Here is a 19,751-nt window from a genome sequence, read left to right on the forward strand (position 1 = left end):
CAAATTCTCTCTTAGCCTGATAAGGCACGCTAAGAGAGAATTTAAATGAAGCTGGCCATAAAAGCAAAAACTCATAATAAAAACTTTTTAAAATATATCCGAAGCAAGAAACCTGTAAAAGAGTCGGTGGGACCATTAAATGACTGACGGGTTAAAGGGAGTCTTAGTGAAGATAAGGCCATTGCAGAAAGACTAAATTAATTCTTTGCTTCTGTGTTTACTAATGAGGATGTTGGAGAGATACTTGTTCCAGAGATGGTTTTCAAGGGTGATGATTATGATGAACTGAACCAAATCATTGTGAACCTGGAAGATGTAGAAGGCCAGCTTGACAAACTAAAGAGCAGCAAATCACATGGACTGGATGGTATGCACCCCAGGGTTCTAAAGGAACTCAAAAATGAAATGTCAGATCTATAGTGAACGCTCTCTATGATTAGGGGACCCGCTATAATCCCTGTAGCGAAACTACTAATGGTATGAAAACAGGGGCAATGGGCATTGTGAGGGAGAATGATATCATTCCTTATGTCACGGCAGAAAAGAATGGGGGTTGTAACTAGGAGATCATCCTCTGTAATGGCATAGATAATCATAATATTAATTTTGGGTGTATCTCCGATGGGTGTATCTCCATTGATGCCTGTGGGGTGATTTCCCCCCCCCCCCCCCACACACACACACACACACACACTCCCTGACATCTCTTGGAAGAAGATCAAGAAACTGATGGGGATGGAGATCTATGCCCTGCCTTATCCCATGGATCGGGGGCAAGGTGGACATTAAGCTTTCTGAGACCACTAGTACCTGGTCCAGCATCTACCATTACAACAGCGCCATTCTCCAAAGGCTGAACAATATCACTGCTACCCGACAGCTGCATTTTTGGAGCAGGCACTCTAAGGAGGTGGATTGACCATACAAATCATGTTGAGGCCACCTACCTGGGTCTCCCATCTCCATCCCCTTCCAGTACAGTCCCAGGACTTCAAAGCAGGGGTGCTGGGCATCTGTTGAGTGGAAGGCTAGGTTATGACACCATGGCCTCTTCCAGACCGCTTGCTCATGACCACAATCTATGATGGTGGCACAGAAGCCCTACCTCGCCCGTGCCAGCTTCTGGCTGCCTGTTGATCTGTTGCTCCAACAGGCTAGCAAGCCATAAGGTTGGATCACTCTTGTTCTACAAGATTAAGCACCGTGAGGGCGGGGATCACTAATGTCTTCACCACACACAAACAGGCAAATTCTAAATTGAGTGCATATCGGCACACGAACTGAGATATGCTTGAATTTTATGCACACACATGATTTACAATACACCTATCAAGGGTAAGTATGCTCCTAACTTTAAAAGGTTACTTGAGCAAACCTACTTCGCAAAGCTCCCATAGGACTTTGTCGGCTTTAACGTGCATGTGTAAGCGGATTTTAAAACATGCTCGCGCAAGGGACATTACCAGTGCCTTTCCAGACACTAACTGAACCTTAATTCACCTCAATTAACTCAGACCACCCATCAGAGTAATCAACATCTTTGCCAATTCCTTAATTTTACAATCTCTTTTAAATTAGCAGGTTTTATTTTTCACTGTTAATTTACTATCGCCTATTTCACCATTCCAAGTTGTATTATGTCCCTGTTTTAATGTAACTGCTATTTTTTTCTTTTAGCACCTGTTAATGTTCTTAATAATTTTCCTTTTGTCACACCTTGTTAATTGTAAACCGGCATGATGCGATTCCCATCGCGAATGCCGGTATAGAAAAATCTCAAACAAACAAATAAATAAATAAATAAATTACCAGTTTTTTCAATAGTCCATCAATTTTCCCAGTCAATCTTGAGGTCATCTAGATCTCTCTGGTTCTTCATCCTGCATGGCCCCCCCAGTTGACGTGTACCCCTAACCCTGTCATATAAACCCAAAAATGCGAGATCTGCAGACTTGCTCTTCATTTGGTGCAGCAGTAAAGTTACGTGGCTAAGAAGCCACCACGCTCTGCAGCCTCCGGTTCTAAAATATGGAGTTATGTACATAATTGTTGGCCCCGCCCCGTAATACCCAGTCCCCTTCCCCAATTCCACCCTTTTCCCATGCCTTTTTTTTAAACTCGCGTATATATGTTTGTAATTTCCAGCTTTTAAAATATACATCGCTTGCACATGGCCCAGATACTCACATATGTGAGCATTTTAACACGAGCAACTCTTTTAAAATCAACCTCATTGCTGGGGCCTGCCAAGACATAGCCAAGGGGTTTCATCATCGGAGCATTTCATCATCAGAGGCTGCTAACCAGCCTTTGAGGCAACTGCTGTGCAAGAAGCCGCTACCTCACCATCTATTACTCTTGTCTAGTCCCTTCTCAATATTATTTCTTTTTTTTTTTTTATTAGCCAATTAGTGCTGAAGTTAAAAGGGGGCTAGTGGTACTCCCCCCAAGGGGAGCTACGTGCAATCAAGGAGATCACTATGCTCCTAAGTGCAGGTTGCCCAAGTTGCAATTGCCAAGATCCCAACTTCCCTCCTCTCTCTTTCTCCTACCCCTCTTTTAATTTTTTAAATTTTGTTTCGGGATCAGTGCCCCTGTTCTCCTCAGGAATCATGGACCAAATGGTGTTCTCCCTTAAAAAAGGGGAGTAGGCCAGGAAGAAGATGAGAAAAAAGGAAGAAAATGTTATCCTAGAGCTGAAGGCAAAAGAAGGCTGCTATGGGAACCATCATGTTTTAAATTTCCCAGCAGCTCAGCCCCCTCCTGGTTGGGTGGCCATGCCGACCCCAGGCCAATCAGGTGACTGGCACTGGCATTGCAGCTATATGACGTCAGTGCACCCAGCGCTTGCCCCAATCTCAGGTCGCTGCATCATACCCCAGCGCCACAGCAGGAGGGGGGGATGAAAGGAGGCCCCCACGCCAACCACCCTGCCACATTGTTGGCACCATTACCTGCCAGTATTTTACCACTCCCCTCCCTCCCGAAGAAGATGCTGGCAGGTAGGTCTGGCAGCCCACTCCAGCTGGGTACACAGAGTGGCAATTACTGGCAGCACTCGCTTACCTCTGCTGGGAGACTGCAATACATTTCTGCAGGCCCACTTACGCGTGCTAAGTGGTGTGCAGCAGATAGTTTTGAAAGCTGGGTTCATAATGCGCAGTATCACAAGATAACACAGCAACAAGCTTTAAATTGGCAATGTTGATGACATGCTCAAAGATTTCCGGGCGCCCCTAATTTAATTATTTTATGAAAACAAAGTGTGTCTCACCAAGACAAGTAGAGCTAGCAATTTCTTGATAAGAAATTGGTAGCAGATCACTGGCAATATCATATCAGTATATCTAAAAACATAAATGACTGCAGTACGGTGATGCATGAGAAAGAATTATAGAGCAAATAAATCCAGTACGTTTTTTTAATGATATGCTTATTTCTTTGTCATTCTCTAAAATGTTACACATCTGCCAAGCTAACAAGCTCCAGACAATTCTAGGAAACACAAATAGGCCTTCAGCTGTTAGCTAAATAAGAAATGACAGACAAAAACTGAGTCAGTTTGACTAAGCTCTGATGTAGGTAGGAATGAAAAAACATTCATGCTACAATGTAGCAAGTACACAACCCTAACAAGTGATCAACTACTTTAACTATTTAGTCTTAAACAGGATAATTCTGTCAAAGCCCACATAAATTACCTGCTAATTTCCTTTTCTTTAGAACAGACAGATGAATCCAGAACCAGTGAGTTATGCACCTCTACCAGAAGATGGAGACAGAGCTCAGCTGACATCACAGTATATATATACCCCTGCAGTGACATCAGCCCACCAGTATTCTCTACAAAATTCAACTGTGGCCAGACTAACAAAAAAACTTGATTAATAATATAGATAACCATGAGTTCAGCAACAGACTTCACCTCGACAAGTTGCACACCTGTGTACTTTTACATTTCTTTGTAGTGTGCCACTCTTAGCACTCTGTTTCTGTCTGGCATTTCAATTAATAGTTCATCTTTATTCCAGGTATCTAGTTCAAGTAATAATTCACAAGTACTTACTGCCTCTGGTTTGTGCTTGATTCTTGTGGGCCAGTTTATTTGACCTCTGCTGAGGGGAAATGACTTTCCTTGTGTGGTATTGAGATTGGCTGCTATGAAGTCTGTCATAGGAGTCAGTTCCAAATTGGATTTGGGGAAATAGATGATGCACCCTAGAGTTCAGAAGATATTCATCACATGAAGTGTGGAGAAATAAGCTTCTTGATGTGAGCCAATCATCCAAAAATGGAAAAATAAATATACTGCTCTTCCTTAGATAAGCAGCAACCACTACAAGACATTCTGTAAATACCCTGAGTGCTACAGAGAGGCTAAAAAGGAGAACTTGATATTAGTAATGATCACTGGCTATGGTGAAATGCAGAAATTGTATGCGGTTTTCTATGATCCTTAAGGTCTTTAGTGGTTAGCCAGTTGTTTATCTCCAACTGAAGTAGGATTATCCCTAAAGAGTTCATTCTGAACTTTTCTTTCTTCAAGTCTTTCAGGTCCAAGATAGGGTGGAAACCACCTGTTTTCTTTGGAATGAGGAAATATTTGGAGTACAATCCTGTGACCATTTGTAATATTGGGACTATTTCTACCCAGGTAGAGAGTCCATCAAGCTAGGTTGAGAGAACCTTGCACAAATCTCATCTTGGAGTGAGTTTCCTCACTCTGTAGGTCATCAAATCTTCACAAGAGACCACTGTTCTGTTCGTACGTCTCACGTTGAATGTGAAAGTGGCCCCTAACCCCCTACACTAATACTTAAACCTCACCTCGAGTTACTAGGTGGGCCTCCCATAGGGATACAAATACCTGTCTAGGGAGGAGGCACTATAGCAAGGCGCTCTCTCTCTTTCTCTCTCTCTCTCTCTGCAATGTAGCCCCAAATTGGGCTAATAGTGCAACTTGCGATAACAGCCTTTCGCATAGCTGACAGTGCAATTCGTGATACACATGCTTATTAGCATAAGGTACACCCCTTTTTGGTATCGCATGAGATACCAATGCGATATTGGAAAATGAGGCCCATAGTGTTGGAAAAAAGTTGCTTACTTCTGAAGTTTAATATGCTAGGAATTGCAAATTATTGATAGGAGGTATTAAGATAACGAGCTAACAACTAATGAATATGTCAGGTAAGAAAGAGAAACTGCAACAAAAGCATGATAGGTAGAAATTAGGGAACTGCGGCAAAATTATTATTCATGTATCATGATTAGGCTAATGGAAGAAAAGTGATTTTGCAAAAGGGACAAAAGGTAAAATGTGTCTGTGAGGATGATAATAAGATCTGCAACAGAGTGGTCACACCTGATGAAGTAAACAGAATGAAAATTGATTTAAGAAAGCTTGAAGAGTGGTCAAAAACTTGGCATCTGGGATTCAATGCCAAGAAGTACAGAGTCATGAGATGCGGTAATCCAAAAGATTACAATATGATGATGGGGGGGGGAGGGTGAAAGACTGATGTGCACGGTCCAAGAGAGGGATCTTGGGATGATAGTGTCTGGTGATCTGAAGATAGTAAAGCAATGTGACAAGGCAATAGCTAAAGCCAGAAGAATCCTGGACTGCACAAAGAGAGGAATAACCAGTAAGAAAAAGGAGGTGATGATGCCCCTGTACAGGTCCTTGGTGAGGCCTCATCTGGAGTATTGTGTTGAGTTCTGGAGCCCATATCCACAAAAAGAACAGAGACAGGATCGAGGTAATCCAGAGAAGGGTGACCAAATTGGTGTGAAGTCAGTATTGAAAGACTTACGAGGATCTAAATATGGAAGAGAGGAGGTGCAGGAGAGATATGACACAGACCTTCAGATACCTGAAAAGTTTTAATGATCAACAAACTTTGGGCCTTTTTTCCATTGGAAAGAAATCAGAAGAACTAGGGTTCATGAAATGAAACTCCAGGGGGGACGACTCAGAACCATTGTCAGAAAATATTTCTTGATAAGTAATCAAAACAGAAAAAGCAAAAACCCTCTCAATACACTATCACACACCAAAAAGAGAGGAAAAAAGGATCAAATATCCAATTCTATGAATTCTCCCCAACCACCTAAATTATATAAACATCATTTTTAATATCTGAAAGCAAATGACAATATCATAAATGATCGCTTTATAATTTCAGTCTGCAGCCTCTCGCCGCACAATGGGCCACAAGCCGTGATCAGCCTCTAAAGCAATAAGTTGTATTTAATCATTTACTGTCATATTGCTATGTTTTTCTTATGTTCTCCAACCCACTTTTTATATCAAATTTTACCAATCATTTAAACCACCCAAAAAGAGTTTTTGTCAAAACTGAACTCTTAAAGAAAATATTTCTTTACAGAGAGGGTGGTGGTACCTGGAATGCCCTGCCGGAGGAGGTGGTAAAGTTGAAAACAGTGAAAGAATTCAAAGGGGTATGAGATAAATACTGTGGATCCTTAAAAGCTAGAGGATGGAAATGCAGAAAAGAGTACATGGGGGTAACTTGTTTGTGTGGTGGTTACTACCCTTAACAGAAAGTATGGAGATTATTCCCCTTAACCAATAAGCCTTGATGCTTTGATGCAACTGCAACATTGCTCTCCACTTCAACGGCAGAGGGAAAAAGTGAATTTGATTCAGACAGCAACCAACGAAGGCCCTGAATTTTTTGGTGTGGGAAACCGATAAGCATGGGAATAGCGTGCATGAAAGGGCAGTTACTAATCTTAATATAAGGCATAGGTTTATTTGATTCCTTTGATGCAACTGCAACATCACTCTCTGCTTTAATGGCAGAGGGGTGGAAAGAGGTTTTGGATTCAGATGACAACCACCATAGGCCCTGACTTATAAGGTCTGGGGTACTGATACACAGACATAAGGGAAAAAGCACATTACTGCTTCTACAACCATAACCAAGTCCATAAACAAAGCAGATCCAGCTGCACTGTCTGAAATTTCAAGAAGGCTCATCACCCAGTAAAAGAGTAACATGGTGGCTAACCTGCACAGCATGGCAAATACTATCATAAGAAGTTTGTTGGGCAGACTGGATGGACCATTTTGGTCCATTTCTGCTGTCATTACTATGTTACTATGCTTAATATAGAGATTAATTGGCTTTGCATATAATAAAATATAAATAAGTGACATGTTCCTGTTTTGAACAGAATGACTGTGTCTTTTTCTGGACTAACAGCCCTTCTCTATGGCAACATATTAAAAGAGGAAATATACACTGAACTTGTTTTTATTGTCAGTGTGAAATTACTGTGTGTCCTTTCTTTTATATGAAGGATTAATACCAGGGTACTTTTATTAATTAATATTAATTTGGGAACTACAACTCAATATTGGAGAAATTGAAGTAATGAAAAATTTTTTTTGAGACTCAGGAAAGAAAAAAATTAACAATTACTTAACAAATGGAAGAGAAAATAATAAAGACAAAAATGTAACAAGCGGCTTAAGGAGCGACAGCAAAAATGTTTCCTTTCACAAAAGCATAAAAAGTCTGCAGATACTCATTCGGCAGCAACATCACAGGAACATCTCCACTTGCTCAGAAAACCTTTTCAGGTTTTCTGAGCTCTGAGAGAGCTTTTTCATCTCAGCACAGTCATGTGATGATACCCACTTGTATAGCTGTTTACTGTCCTGCTCGTCCATGGAGAACACTGTCCTCTTCCCATTCTTCTTTGCCCTCAACCTCATCATCATCTTCAAATCTTCTCTACACTTCTCTAATTATATCCAAAACATTACTGAAATTGCCATTTCTTTCTCTAAATCTTCACCAGAATCTGCTCCTTCCTTTTTGAGCACACTGCCAAAACCTTTATCCAATCTCTCCTCACTCACTAGCTGGACCACTGCAACCTGTTCCTCACAGGTCTCCCACTGACCTATCTCTCACCACTACTCAGGCACCAGACTTATCTTCTGCCAGTGTTGCTATAACTCTTTTCTTAAATCACTACATTGGCTACCAATCTACTTCCACATTCAACTAAAACTTCTTGTAATCAACTACAAATGCATTCACTCTGCAGCTCCTCATTGCCTCTCATCTCATCTTTTATCCTACCCACAACTATCCTCCTGAACTCCAATCAAGCAAGCTGTTCTTATCTATGTCCTTCTCCTCCATGTCCAATTTTTAGCACCATGCCTTCCACCTTGTTGCACCAAATGCCTGGAATGATCTTACTAAGTTGATGTGATGTGCTCCATATCTCTGGCCATTTTCAAATCCCACCTAAAAACTTACCTTTGTGAAGTTACTTTTAAATCCTAAAATTGATTCTCCCTGATCATGGCTTTGTTATTAAATCATTTTCTATAATTATTAAAGTTTGTGAAACCTCTTGTGTTTTCTGTGCCTTCATCAAATTTTAAGCTCTACTGCACAGGAATTGTGTGCCTGTAGAGGGCTACATCTTGTAGCATTATAGAAATCTTTAACAGTAGTAATAGTAATAGTAGTAGTAGTAGTAGACTGACTAGCAGTTACCCGCAAACGCTTATTTTCAATTACAGGATCTATCACGTGGAACACCATTCCCCAGCCATTAAGGCAGCTCTCTGATCCTAAAGAATTTAAGAAAACACTGAAATATCTTTTTAGACACGCTTTCAAAGATCTTTGCGAATCCCAGTCTTAGACATATTTGTTTTATTTTGTTGCTTCTATTATATGTGTTTTATTTTTATCAACTCTTTTAAAATGTTAATTTTAATTTATTTATTCTTATGTTTTCCTATTTTATCTTGTTTTATCTTCTTGTTACTTATGAATGTACCTTTGTAAACCACAGTCTATAAATAAAGTGAAATAAATAAATAAAATAGTATACATTTCAACACAGATACTCAGGATGGCTAGCTTTAAATGCTTCCCATGGCATGGGTGCATTGCTCTAAAATACAGTGCTATGCATTCCCAAAGGGAATAATAATCTTTTAAATACATTTTATAGTTTTCACCATATATTTTGGGCTTACTTTCAAGTATCATGCACCAGGTAGCCTCCTACCCCTTCTTACAAATTATGTGACAGAACACTATGGAATATTTACTATTCAAGGAGTAACAAGTGTTACCTTGACCTATGCCAATTCAGGATAATAGAAAATAACTTTCCATATTAAAATTATTTTCTCACGTGAGAATTTGAATATTATATTTAAGTACATCTTTAGATAACTGGTCAAACTTGCCAACTTTATGAGTAAGCTAAACTGGTCAACTTGAAATTTAAATACCAACTGTGGAAATAAAGTGATAAATGTGGCATACTTTGGTTAGCAAAAAAAACAAAATACAAAATAACTATTGTGCATTCATTGTAGCATTACATTTTTTTAAATTGAAAAACAAATAAAAGTCATCATTCTGGTTTGCAAGCTAGTGTATATGGCCATTAATTTTTCATTGTTGACTTTAAACAGTATCTTACACTATGAAATTTTGGATTTATTATGAGTTACCTAAAGCAATAATCATAAGGACAAATACATACCCTTAATAATCGATTCCGCTGCATATAGATCTCGCTTGTAGGTCACCTAAAGGACAGTAAACTTCATTAGACCTAAGTGAACAAGAAGGAATGTATAACCAATAAAACAGTGCCCTCAGGACAATTCTTCACAGAAAAAGCATCATAAACAAATGATTTTGCCAATCTCTTAATTACAGTATATAGTAAATACCCTGGTGATTGCTGAGACAAAAAGTTGCAATGTTCTTAATACACAGCTTTGGGATGATGCTTTCTTAAACATATCTAAGTAAATGAAACTCCATTCCTTCTGTTATTTTATTTATAAATTTTTCAATTATTCTTATACAAGAAACAGGCCAAACACCTGTCATCTTATAGGATTCTAACATCAGGAATATCCACCCAGTTCATATATGGAAGAGGCAAGGAAAGTACATCATCATGCCATTAGTAGTAATGTAACGTGCAGTTTCTTACCTGTAACAGGTGTTCTCCTAGGCCAGCAGGATGTTAGTCCTCATATAAGGATGACTTCATCCGATGGAGCCCGGCACGGAAAACGTTCATCAAAGTTTCCAGAAGCTTTGACCAGCATTCTGAGCATGCCTAGATTGCCGCTATCTGCGCGTCCATGCGAGGTCCCTGTTCAGTCGCGTAAAACAGATAAAAATATAAGCATAAAAATGAAACAACAAACCGGAGGGAGAACCCAACTCTGCAGGGTGGCGGGTGGGATTCCTGAGGATTAACACCCTGCTGTCCTAGGAGAACACCTGTTACAGGTAAGAAACTGTGCTTTCTCCTAGGATAAGCAGGATGATAGTCCTCACATGTGGGTGAATACCAAGCTCCAGGCTGTCCTTTAGCAGCAGGAGAGACCAACAATTACTGATCTGTTGGTCAGCTGGGGACTGCCTGGCTCCAAGCAGGGGTGCTAGGCTGGAAGAGTTGGGCTCAGGCTTGGAAGAGTTTGTGTAGGAAAGACTGGCCAAAAGCACTGTCCTGTTGACCATCTTTGTCTAAGTAGTAATGGGCCACAAACACGTGAAGGGAACTCCACTTTGCTGCACGTTAAATTTCAACGACGGGGACCGCTTGCAGATGAGCCATGAACGACACCATGGCCCGCACATACAGGCCGATACAGTAGAGTGCAACACCCCCCCCCCCCCCCCCCCCGAACCTAATAGCGCCCTCAACATGCAAATGCATGTTGATGGCCCTATTAGGTATTCCCGCGCGATACAGTAAGTAAAATGTGCAGCCAAGCCACACATTTTACTTTAAGAAATTACCGCCTATCCAAAGGTAGGCGTTAATTTCTGCCGGCACCGGGGAAGTGCACAGAAAAGCAGTAAAAACTGCTTTTCTGTGCACCCTCCGACTTAATATCATGGCAATATTAAGTCGGAGGTCCCAAAATGGGCCGCGGGTTGAAAACCGGACGCTCAATTTTGCCGGCGTCCGGTTTCCGAACCCGTGACTGTCAGCAGGTTTGAGAACCGACGCCGGCAAAATTGAGCATCAGTTGTCAAACTTGCTGACAGCTGCCACTCCTGTCCAAAAAGAGGCGCTAGCGATGCGGACCCTAATTTAAATAAATGAATTTACTGTATCGTGCGCACAGGAGAGTGGACGCTCGCCCGCTCTCCTGCGATTTTTACTGTATTGGCCCGATAGTGAGCTTTGATTCAGGTTGTTAGCTGAAGGCCCGCTTAAGCATAGCAGAAGGCAATGCAATCCACCAGCCAATTGGATAGAGTCTGTTTACCCACTGCCATTCCAGCCTATTGGTATCGAAGGACACAAAGAGCTGAGTGGACTGTCTGTGACCAGCTGGGCATTCTAAATAGAAAGCCAAGGCCCTCTTGCAGTCCAAAGTATGAAAGGCCTGTTCCCCTGTGTGGGAATGAGGCTTGGGAAAGAAGGTGGGTAAAATAATGGACTGATTGATGTGGAAATCAGTCACAACCTTAGGTAGGAACTTAGAGTGTGTATGCAAGACTACAGGATCATGAAAGAACCTTGTGTAGGGCAGGTATATAACCAAGGCCTGAAGCTCACTGACTCCGTAAGCCGAAATAATCGCCACTAGGAATATAACTTTCCAGGTGAGGAACTTCAGGTCGCAGGAGCGCAACGGCTCGAAGGGAGGATACATGAGCCGCGCCAGGACAATGTTGAGGTCCCAGAACGCAACATGAGGCCAAAAGAGGGGGCTTCAGCTGGAGCAGACCCCTACTAAAGGCTAACCAAGATAGGTGTGCCAGTGACACCCCGATGGTTTGCACTAACAGTGCTAAGATGGACTCTGACTCAGCTAGTTTGAAGCCCAGACTCAGAAAGGTGCCACAAGTAGTCCAACAATTTGGGAAGGGGGCATGTGAAGGCATGCCCCGCACACTAGGTGGAGAATCTTCTCCATTTCAAATTATAAGACTTCCTGGTGGAAGGCTTCCTAGAAGCCACCAGCACCCGGGAGACACTGTCCAAAAGGAATAAGGGCTGAAGAATTAGGCGTTCAAAATCCATGCCGTGAGGGCTAATGCCTGAAGGTTCAGATGGCACAGAGAACCCTGGTTCTGAGTTATCAGATCGGGCACCATTTCCAATTGAATGTGGTTCCTGACCGACGGATCCATAAGGAGAGGGAACCAGCCCTGTCAGGGCCAATTAGGCGCCACAAGGATCATGGTCCCTCCGTCCTTTTGAACCTTGAGCAGGGTCTTCAAGAGGAGCAGAAAAGGAGGGTTTGCGTACAACAGACCCTTCCCCCAGAGAAGGGAGAAGGTGTCGCAGGCCAAATGTCTGCCCGCAGTGGCAGGGAGCAGAAGCGGTTCAACTGTAGTTGAATGGGGAGGGGAAGAGATCCACATCTGGGGTACCCCACTGATGAAAAATCCTGGCTGCCACCTCCAGATTAAGGGACCACTCGTGTGGTTGAAATGAGCGGCTCTGCCGGTCCGCCAGCACATTTAGAGTCTCTGGCAGGTACATCGCTCGCAGTGACATTCCCTGAGCCAGAGCCCAGGACCAAACCTGCACCGCCTCGTGACAGAGGAGGAACAATTCCATGCTTCCCTGTTTGTTGATATACTATATTGCAACTTGGATGTCCATCCAGATTAGGCCTTCCTTGTGCTACAACCAGTCCCTGAACATCCAGAGGGTATAACGGATCGCCCGAAGCTCCAAGAAATTTATTTGACAGCGGGCTTTTTTGAGCAGTCCAGAGACCCTGCGTGTGGAGGCCATCCACATAGGATCCCCAGCCCTTACGAGAGGTGTCGGTGATGAAGACCACCTGAGGTGGGGCAGCCTGAAAGGGAATTCCCCGCTCCAAATTGAAGAGGTTTTCCCATCAGGATAGAGAAGCTCTCAGAGGTTCCGTGACTGAGAGACAGATCTCAAGGTCCTGGGAGACCTGTTGCCACTGCGACCTCAAGGTTCTCTGTGCCCTTCACATAGAATGGAGGAGTAGCCTAGTGGTTAGAGCACTGGGCTATGAACCAGGAAACCAGTATTCAAGTCCCACTGTTGCTCCTTGTGACCTTGGGCAAGTCACTTTACCCTCCATTGCCTCAGGTACAAACTTAGATTGTAAGCCCTCTGGAGATAGGAAATACCTACAGTACCTTAATGTAATCTGCTTTGAAAAAAAAATTGCAAAAAGCAGAATATAAAGTCTAATATAAATAAATAAACATGGACCGAAGCTGCCATGTGGCCCTCCAAACTGGAGCAGAAGGCGGGCCGTCACCTACCGACTGCTGCACACAAAGTGTTGCGACCGTGACCTACAGGTCCTGATATGGGCGCGGCCGCTAGCGAATGGGAGACCGTGAGCCCCTGAACCACTGCACAACTCAGAGAGGAGCCCTGAGCCACACCGTGGGAGATGAGCGCATTCAAGCATGGCCAGAGCAGGAACAAAGCAAGACTGGAACCAAAGCAAGGAACTCGGAACAGGACCTACACGCACTAAGGAAACCCAGCAACGTAATGCTGGACTAAGGAGAGCCCTCCAGCTACTCAAAAGCCCTTTCGAACCCGCCGCTTGGGAACGACAAGTGCGTGAGGCCAGATGGAGGCTGAGGGGAGGAACAAGATGAGGACTTGGAACTTGGAAGGACTCGGACAAGAACTTGGAACTTGGAAGGACTCAGACGAGGACTCAGGTTACTTGGAAGGACTCAGACGAAGACTTGGAACTTGGAAGGAGTCAGACAAGGATTCAGGTTACTCAGAAGAGCTCAGGCAAGGTTTCAGGACTCAGGCAAAAGTATTGGGTGAGAACTGCATTGCAGTGCACCCTGCACAGCTGTCTATGGCTGGTCGCGGACCACGCTGAGCAAAGCAGACTCCAGGCGAAGTAGTGGAACTTGAGACTAGAACATGTTGAAGATTAAGTAGAGGCCTGCACAGGGGCGCGCACTACAAAGCCGCCTGTGGCTGGTCGCAGACCACACTGGAGCGGAGCAGGTTCTGGCAGAGTCTTGGGCATGGACGGAAGCAGGCAAGGAACTCCGAAGACCAGGATAGGATTCAAGACTCAGGACTCGGAACTTGGAACACGGAACTCAGAACATTAATAAAAAGGGTCTTCCGGAGACTTTCGCTGCAGACGAGAAGAAGGCCTTGTACACAGCCCCCCATGGGATGGTCATGGACCACGACAGTGGCACACCAGGAAAGGTGGACACAGGAAACTGGGAACTGGATGCAGAGGCGAAGACGAAGGCATCAGGATCAAGGCATCAGGAACACGGAACTGTCAGCAGGCGGAGTAGGCTGGTTGACTAATAGAGGCCGGCTGGAGCTTTGCCGATACCAGCCCTCTTTCCCCACGGGTTGAGCCTTTGCAGTATTTCTTATCTTCATGCCTAGATTATGGAAATGTTTTTGAACTTCATGGATACTATTTCTAGTGAGGTCAATGGTCCCCAGATGGATGATAACACCGATATCAAAGTTGGAGTTAGATGGGCATCCTTGTGTAGTCGTCGATCAAAAGATGGAGAGATCAGCCCAGGGACAGCAACCATAGAACTGGAGAGTCTGTACTAGGCGAGGTAGAGTCCCGGAGACCCGGGCCCCAATAGGAACAAGAGTCAGACAGGGGGCGCCCAAGCAAGAGCAGGCCGAAGCCTGAAAGGCCAAGTCCAGGACTAAGACTGTAGAGGCGTCGTAGAACAGGCTGAAGTCAGGGCAGGCGGCAATCAAGGAGCGGTGGCAAGGCAAGGCTGAAGTCAAGTCCAGGAAAGAAGCAATAGTGTGGTCGGGAAAAGCAGAGGTCTGGACTAGGAGAGGATCAGTAGTATGGTCAGACGAAGCAGAGGTCTGGACTAGCATAGTCAGGCAAATCAGTGGCCGGGTCCAGGAGATGATCAGTAGCGTAGTCAGGCAAAGCAGTGGTCGGGTCCAGGAGAAGATCAATAGCATAGTCAGGCAAATCAGTGGCCGGGTCCAGGAGATGATCAGTAGCGTAGTCGGGCAAAGCAGTGGTCGGGTCCAGGAGAAGATCAATAGCATAGTCAGACAAAGCAGTGGTCAGGTCCAGGAGAAGATCAATAGCATAGTCGGGCAAAGCAGTGGTCGGGTCTCGGAGAAGATCAATAGCATAGTCAGGCAAAAGCAGTGGTTGGGTCCAGGAGATCAATCCGCAGGGAAGCTGAGTAGCAGGAAACACAGGAATGGAGAAGACAAAACCAGGAACAGGAACTTAAAAGGAACACGAAGGAATCACCAGGAGGCAACGACGTACACAACCAGCATGGAGACCTGTTGCAAAGGCGACTAACGAGTTGAGGCCAGCCTTTTATACCGGAGCTTCAATGATGTCATCATCCGGGGCCGCAGCCAAGTTCCCGTCGCGGGCCCTTCATAAGGCACTGAAATGCGTGCACACGCGCCTAGGGAGGGGCATGGCGTGGGACAGTGGCGTCTTTCCGCAGCCACATGGGGAGGCCCGCCGCGGACCATAGGAGTCCATCGTGGAAACAGGAGCGCTGGGGAAGGCCTGAGGACGGAGATGGCGGCCCACAGCTGTGAGGGAAGTGGAGCCAGACGCTGGAGTAGGCAGTAGAAGGTAAGAGGGCCTGGCCGCGGGCCTGCCGCAGCCGGCTCATGCAACAACGAGCATTTGTAGTCATAGCTTTCCACTTTTTCTCCCTTGCTTTGTTGCACTTCTTCGGAACATTTTCTGTTTTTTTGAACTGAATGATTTTGTTATTTTCTCTTCGCTTGTCCTGTAGTGTTTGTATTGCTTGGGGGTGACAAGACAATTTCAAAGGCCATCTCCTGCCACCCCCATACTTTTGTTTAAATGTCTATTAATGTAAGATCTGAATTTCTCACTTAGCATCCTTCTTCCTGCCACAGACAAATGTAGGCCATCCTTTCCATATAGCCTTTTATTGCTCCATACATGACCCTAGCCTCCAATGTATCCAAAACCATTTTCTGTACACCAGGATTTGAGCCAGGTATTGAACTAATTTATATGGCAAAGCCTCTCATCTCCTATTCTATGAACTGGTAATACTTCTGAAAATGCAATAGCCTTTGCAGTATTTCTTATCTTCATGCCTAGATTATGGAAATGTTTTTGAACTTCATGGATACCATTTCTAGTGATGTCAACAGTTCCCAGATGGATGATAACACTGATATCAAAGTTCCTACTTTCTTCTTCAATGACTTGGGACTATCTGATTTGCATTTCTACTGGCTGAGGATCCTGGAATGCATTTATCTATAGTGTCACCATCAAAATGTGCTCCCAAATTGGTTCCTTTGATTATTGAGTCTCCCAGCAGAAGTTGTTTTCTTTTATGATATTTGGTTCTGTTGCAGGGTTTTAGGGTGGGAGGCTAGGAGGACTGGCTATCCTTTTTTAACTCTTAGTCCCAGAAAGCAGACAAAATAGCTCCCTTTCAGGTTATCTATCGTAGTGACAGCCGCCCAAGATAGTGCGACCCCTCGTACGAGAAAACATTGTGGCTTAGTGCATCTATGGGTAAGCTAATCAGACAACTTTTTTTTGTATTTCTTTATTTTAATTTTACACTTTAATTGAACAAAAAAACTGTAATACTTCAAGGTTCCTCCCTCTCCCCAACCCTCTTCAACATTTATCTTCTACCCCTCTGCTTCCTGTTATCTAAACTGAAAATCAAACATTTTGTATATGCAGACGACATACAAATTCTCATCCCTATAAAGAAGTCCCTTCAAAACACTTTAATTTTCTGGGAATATTGCTTTCAGGAAATCAGCTCGCTCCTTACCAAACTTAACCTGGTCATCAACAAGCAAAAAACGGAATACCTCATCATCTCCCAGGATGACAACTTCATTCCTAGAGAGATATCTAACTTTATAAGTGATCAAACACAAAAAGACATGACCTCTAATCCTAATCCTCCTGCAACTATCCTGGACAACATCAAAAACCCTTCCCACGTAAGAGATCTAGGCGTGCTTTTGGATACTCACCTGAACCTCAAAAGTTTTGTAAATAACACAACTAAAGAATGCTTTTTCAAATTACAAGTTCTGAAAAGGCTAAAACCCCTTTTGCATTCACACGATTTCCGCCTTGTCCTTCAATCAATCATACTCTCCAGCTTTGCTACTTGGTCTTCCAGCCAACTCCATCAAGCCTCTACAGTTGTTACTGAACTCAGCAGCCAGGATCCTGACCAATGCAAATAAGAGAGACCACATTACACCCATACTCTTCAAGCTTCACTGGCTTCCGATTAAATACAGAGTACTCTACAAAGCCATGACCATCATACATAAATCCTTAAACAACTTAGCCCCAATTGATCTTACTTTTCAGTTTCGTACCAACAAATCAAAGAGACCAATAAGAAAAGCTTATCAAGGCTCCCTTTTTATCCCTCAAGCCAAAACTCCACTAAGTAACAGAGCTTTTTCCACGGCAGGTCCCTCTCATTGGAATTCACTTCCACCAGACCTTAGACAGGATCCCTGCCATCAATCCTTCAAGAAAAAACTGAAAACTTATCTATTTAATCTAGCATTTCCCTGATTTCTTACTGTAGATTTACCATGGCAAATTCGATTTGTTTGTTTCTTTTTATAATTTCCTCCCTCTAATCCTTCCTTTTTTAACCACCGTTCTAGTCCCTCTGTTCTTTTTCCCCTTCCCTCTCCTCTCCTCTTCCTCTCTCATAATTTTCACTCAGTGCTCCCATGCTCTATTTTCTCTCGATACTTCCATATGTTATTTAATTTTCAATTTTTAATCCATTTTTTTTTGTTTTCCTGTAAGGCATCTGGTAAAGATGAACAATTCAAACTCTGTGTTTTATTATTGTTCCAACAGGTTTTCATGTTTTGATGTTCTGTGTTACATGTAATGCTTTTTCAAGCAAGTTTTAATTGTTCAATGTAAACCGATTTGATTTGCATCTAATGCAAGAAGACCGGTATATAAAAAACCAAAATAAAACCAAAAATATATAAAGTAATATAGATATATAGATAATCTTGTCCCATCTTTCCTTCCCCATCCCCTTCGACATCCATAATTCCTCCCCTTCCCCTACATCCTCATGATAGCAATAAACATTATATTACTTGGGCTTTTCACAAAACATAGACTACAGTACTCATAAGCGATCCCCCAAAGAGTCCCCTCTTTTGTTCTTTGAACTTTGAACTCCCTTTCTTCAAGCTAGTCCAAATAAGGCACTCCCGGCTTTAACATTCAAAGATTGGAGATATTCTTGCCAGACCTCCAAGAAAAGATCATATTTCTTTGTTGTTTATTTTCTGGCCAATATATACTCATGAACCACCAGTTTAAGCATCCATAGTTTCCATTGTATAATGGTTGGTCTTTCTGAGGTTATCCATTTAGCCAATGTTTTTTTTTGCAATCAAAAATGCTTTCCTAAGAAAAATTTCCTGGCTCTGTAATACATTGAAAATCACGCCGTTCAAGTTATCAAAAAGACAAGTCTTAGATGACAAAAGAAATTTATGTTGAAACAATTTTCCCAGATAGTTAAAACCTTCTTTCCAAAACAATTGTGTCTGCGGACATTCCCAGAAATAATGAAACAAAGATCCTCTCATTTTCCTGCATTTCAGGCAAAGATCCGAAGGGCACATTTTTCCTTTAAATGACCAACAGGAGACATACATGAGACAAAGGAATTTAAATTGTGTTTCTCTCACAGTACATTCTTAGTGAACTGATTTATATTTTTAAAACATTCCTGTATCACTGAAAGAAATTGGTGCGTCTAGCTCCTGATTCCATTTTTCTACTGTCTAGCAGTGATCAGGGTGTGTTTATGGCAGTAATTGCTTTAATCAATGAGGCACAAGAAGTATTTTTTCTTGGTTTCACTGCAAATATTAGATCATAAGGCTCCAAATCTATAACTCCCAATTTAGCTGATAAATCCACTTCTACGGAATGTCCAGTTTGTAGGTAAGCACAGAAGTCTTTATGAAGCAAATCAAAGTTATCTCACACTTCTATGACAGAGCAAAAGGTACATCGATCACTCAGAAAAAAAATGATAGAATCTTCTTAGACCTTTTGCCTCCTATCATTTAAAAATTGGGTCTCCTGGTGAGAATTGAAGATGTCCAGAAAGCATCAATAATGGAGATACTCTTGATTCACCTGAATCTTATCACAAAGCACCTTCCATGCATTTTTACATGCTTGCACTACAATATTACTTTTTACATGATCTGTAGTCGATGACTCTGCACGTGTAATATGTTGCTCAAACATAACGGTTTACCCCGTGCTTGTAAAAAAAAATGAATGGGCAAAAATGTTTTTGTACTATACAACCAATCTTTAACATGTCATAAAAAACAGGCTAAATTGTAGTTTATTTGGACACCCTATACCTCCCCTCAGTTAAAGGTAGCATCATCTTCTGCCATGCTAACTGTGCCCCTCATTTTCCCCACATAAATCGTCTCATAGCATGTAGGATCTCAATCATATCCCCTTTTTTTTATGCATTTCGGTAGCATTTGTAAAAGATACAGCATTTTGGGAAGTTCCATCATCTTGAACATTTGAACCTTACCATAAAGTGAAAGGGGCAAATTTTACCACATGGCTAACTTCTTTTTCATCTTAGAGAGTAAAGGTAAGATATTACTTAAGTAATATCTTACCTTTACTTAAGAGATATTATTCTCTAACA

At 42.7% G+C, this 19,751-nt stretch overlaps 1 protein-coding gene across 1 annotated transcript in view; it reads right to left on the reverse strand.

Annotated features, from left to right (window-relative positions):
- The window catches only part of CRPPA (CDP-L-ribitol pyrophosphorylase A), a 490,539-nt gene that overhangs the window by 222,113 nt on the left and 248,675 nt on the right, over positions 1–19,751 (reverse strand). The window contains exon 5 of the mRNA XM_029589010.1: positions 9,556–9,601. Within this exon, the coding sequence (XP_029444870.1) occupies positions 9,556–9,601 (46 nt within the window). The remainder of the gene's footprint in view (positions 1–9,555; positions 9,602–19,751) is intronic.

The sequence above is a fragment of the Rhinatrema bivittatum genome, chromosome 2 (assembly GCF_901001135.1).
Source record: "Rhinatrema bivittatum chromosome 2, aRhiBiv1.1, whole genome shotgun sequence".
In the NCBI taxonomy this organism is placed as follows: Eukaryota; Metazoa; Chordata; class Amphibia; order Gymnophiona; family Rhinatrematidae; genus Rhinatrema; species Rhinatrema bivittatum.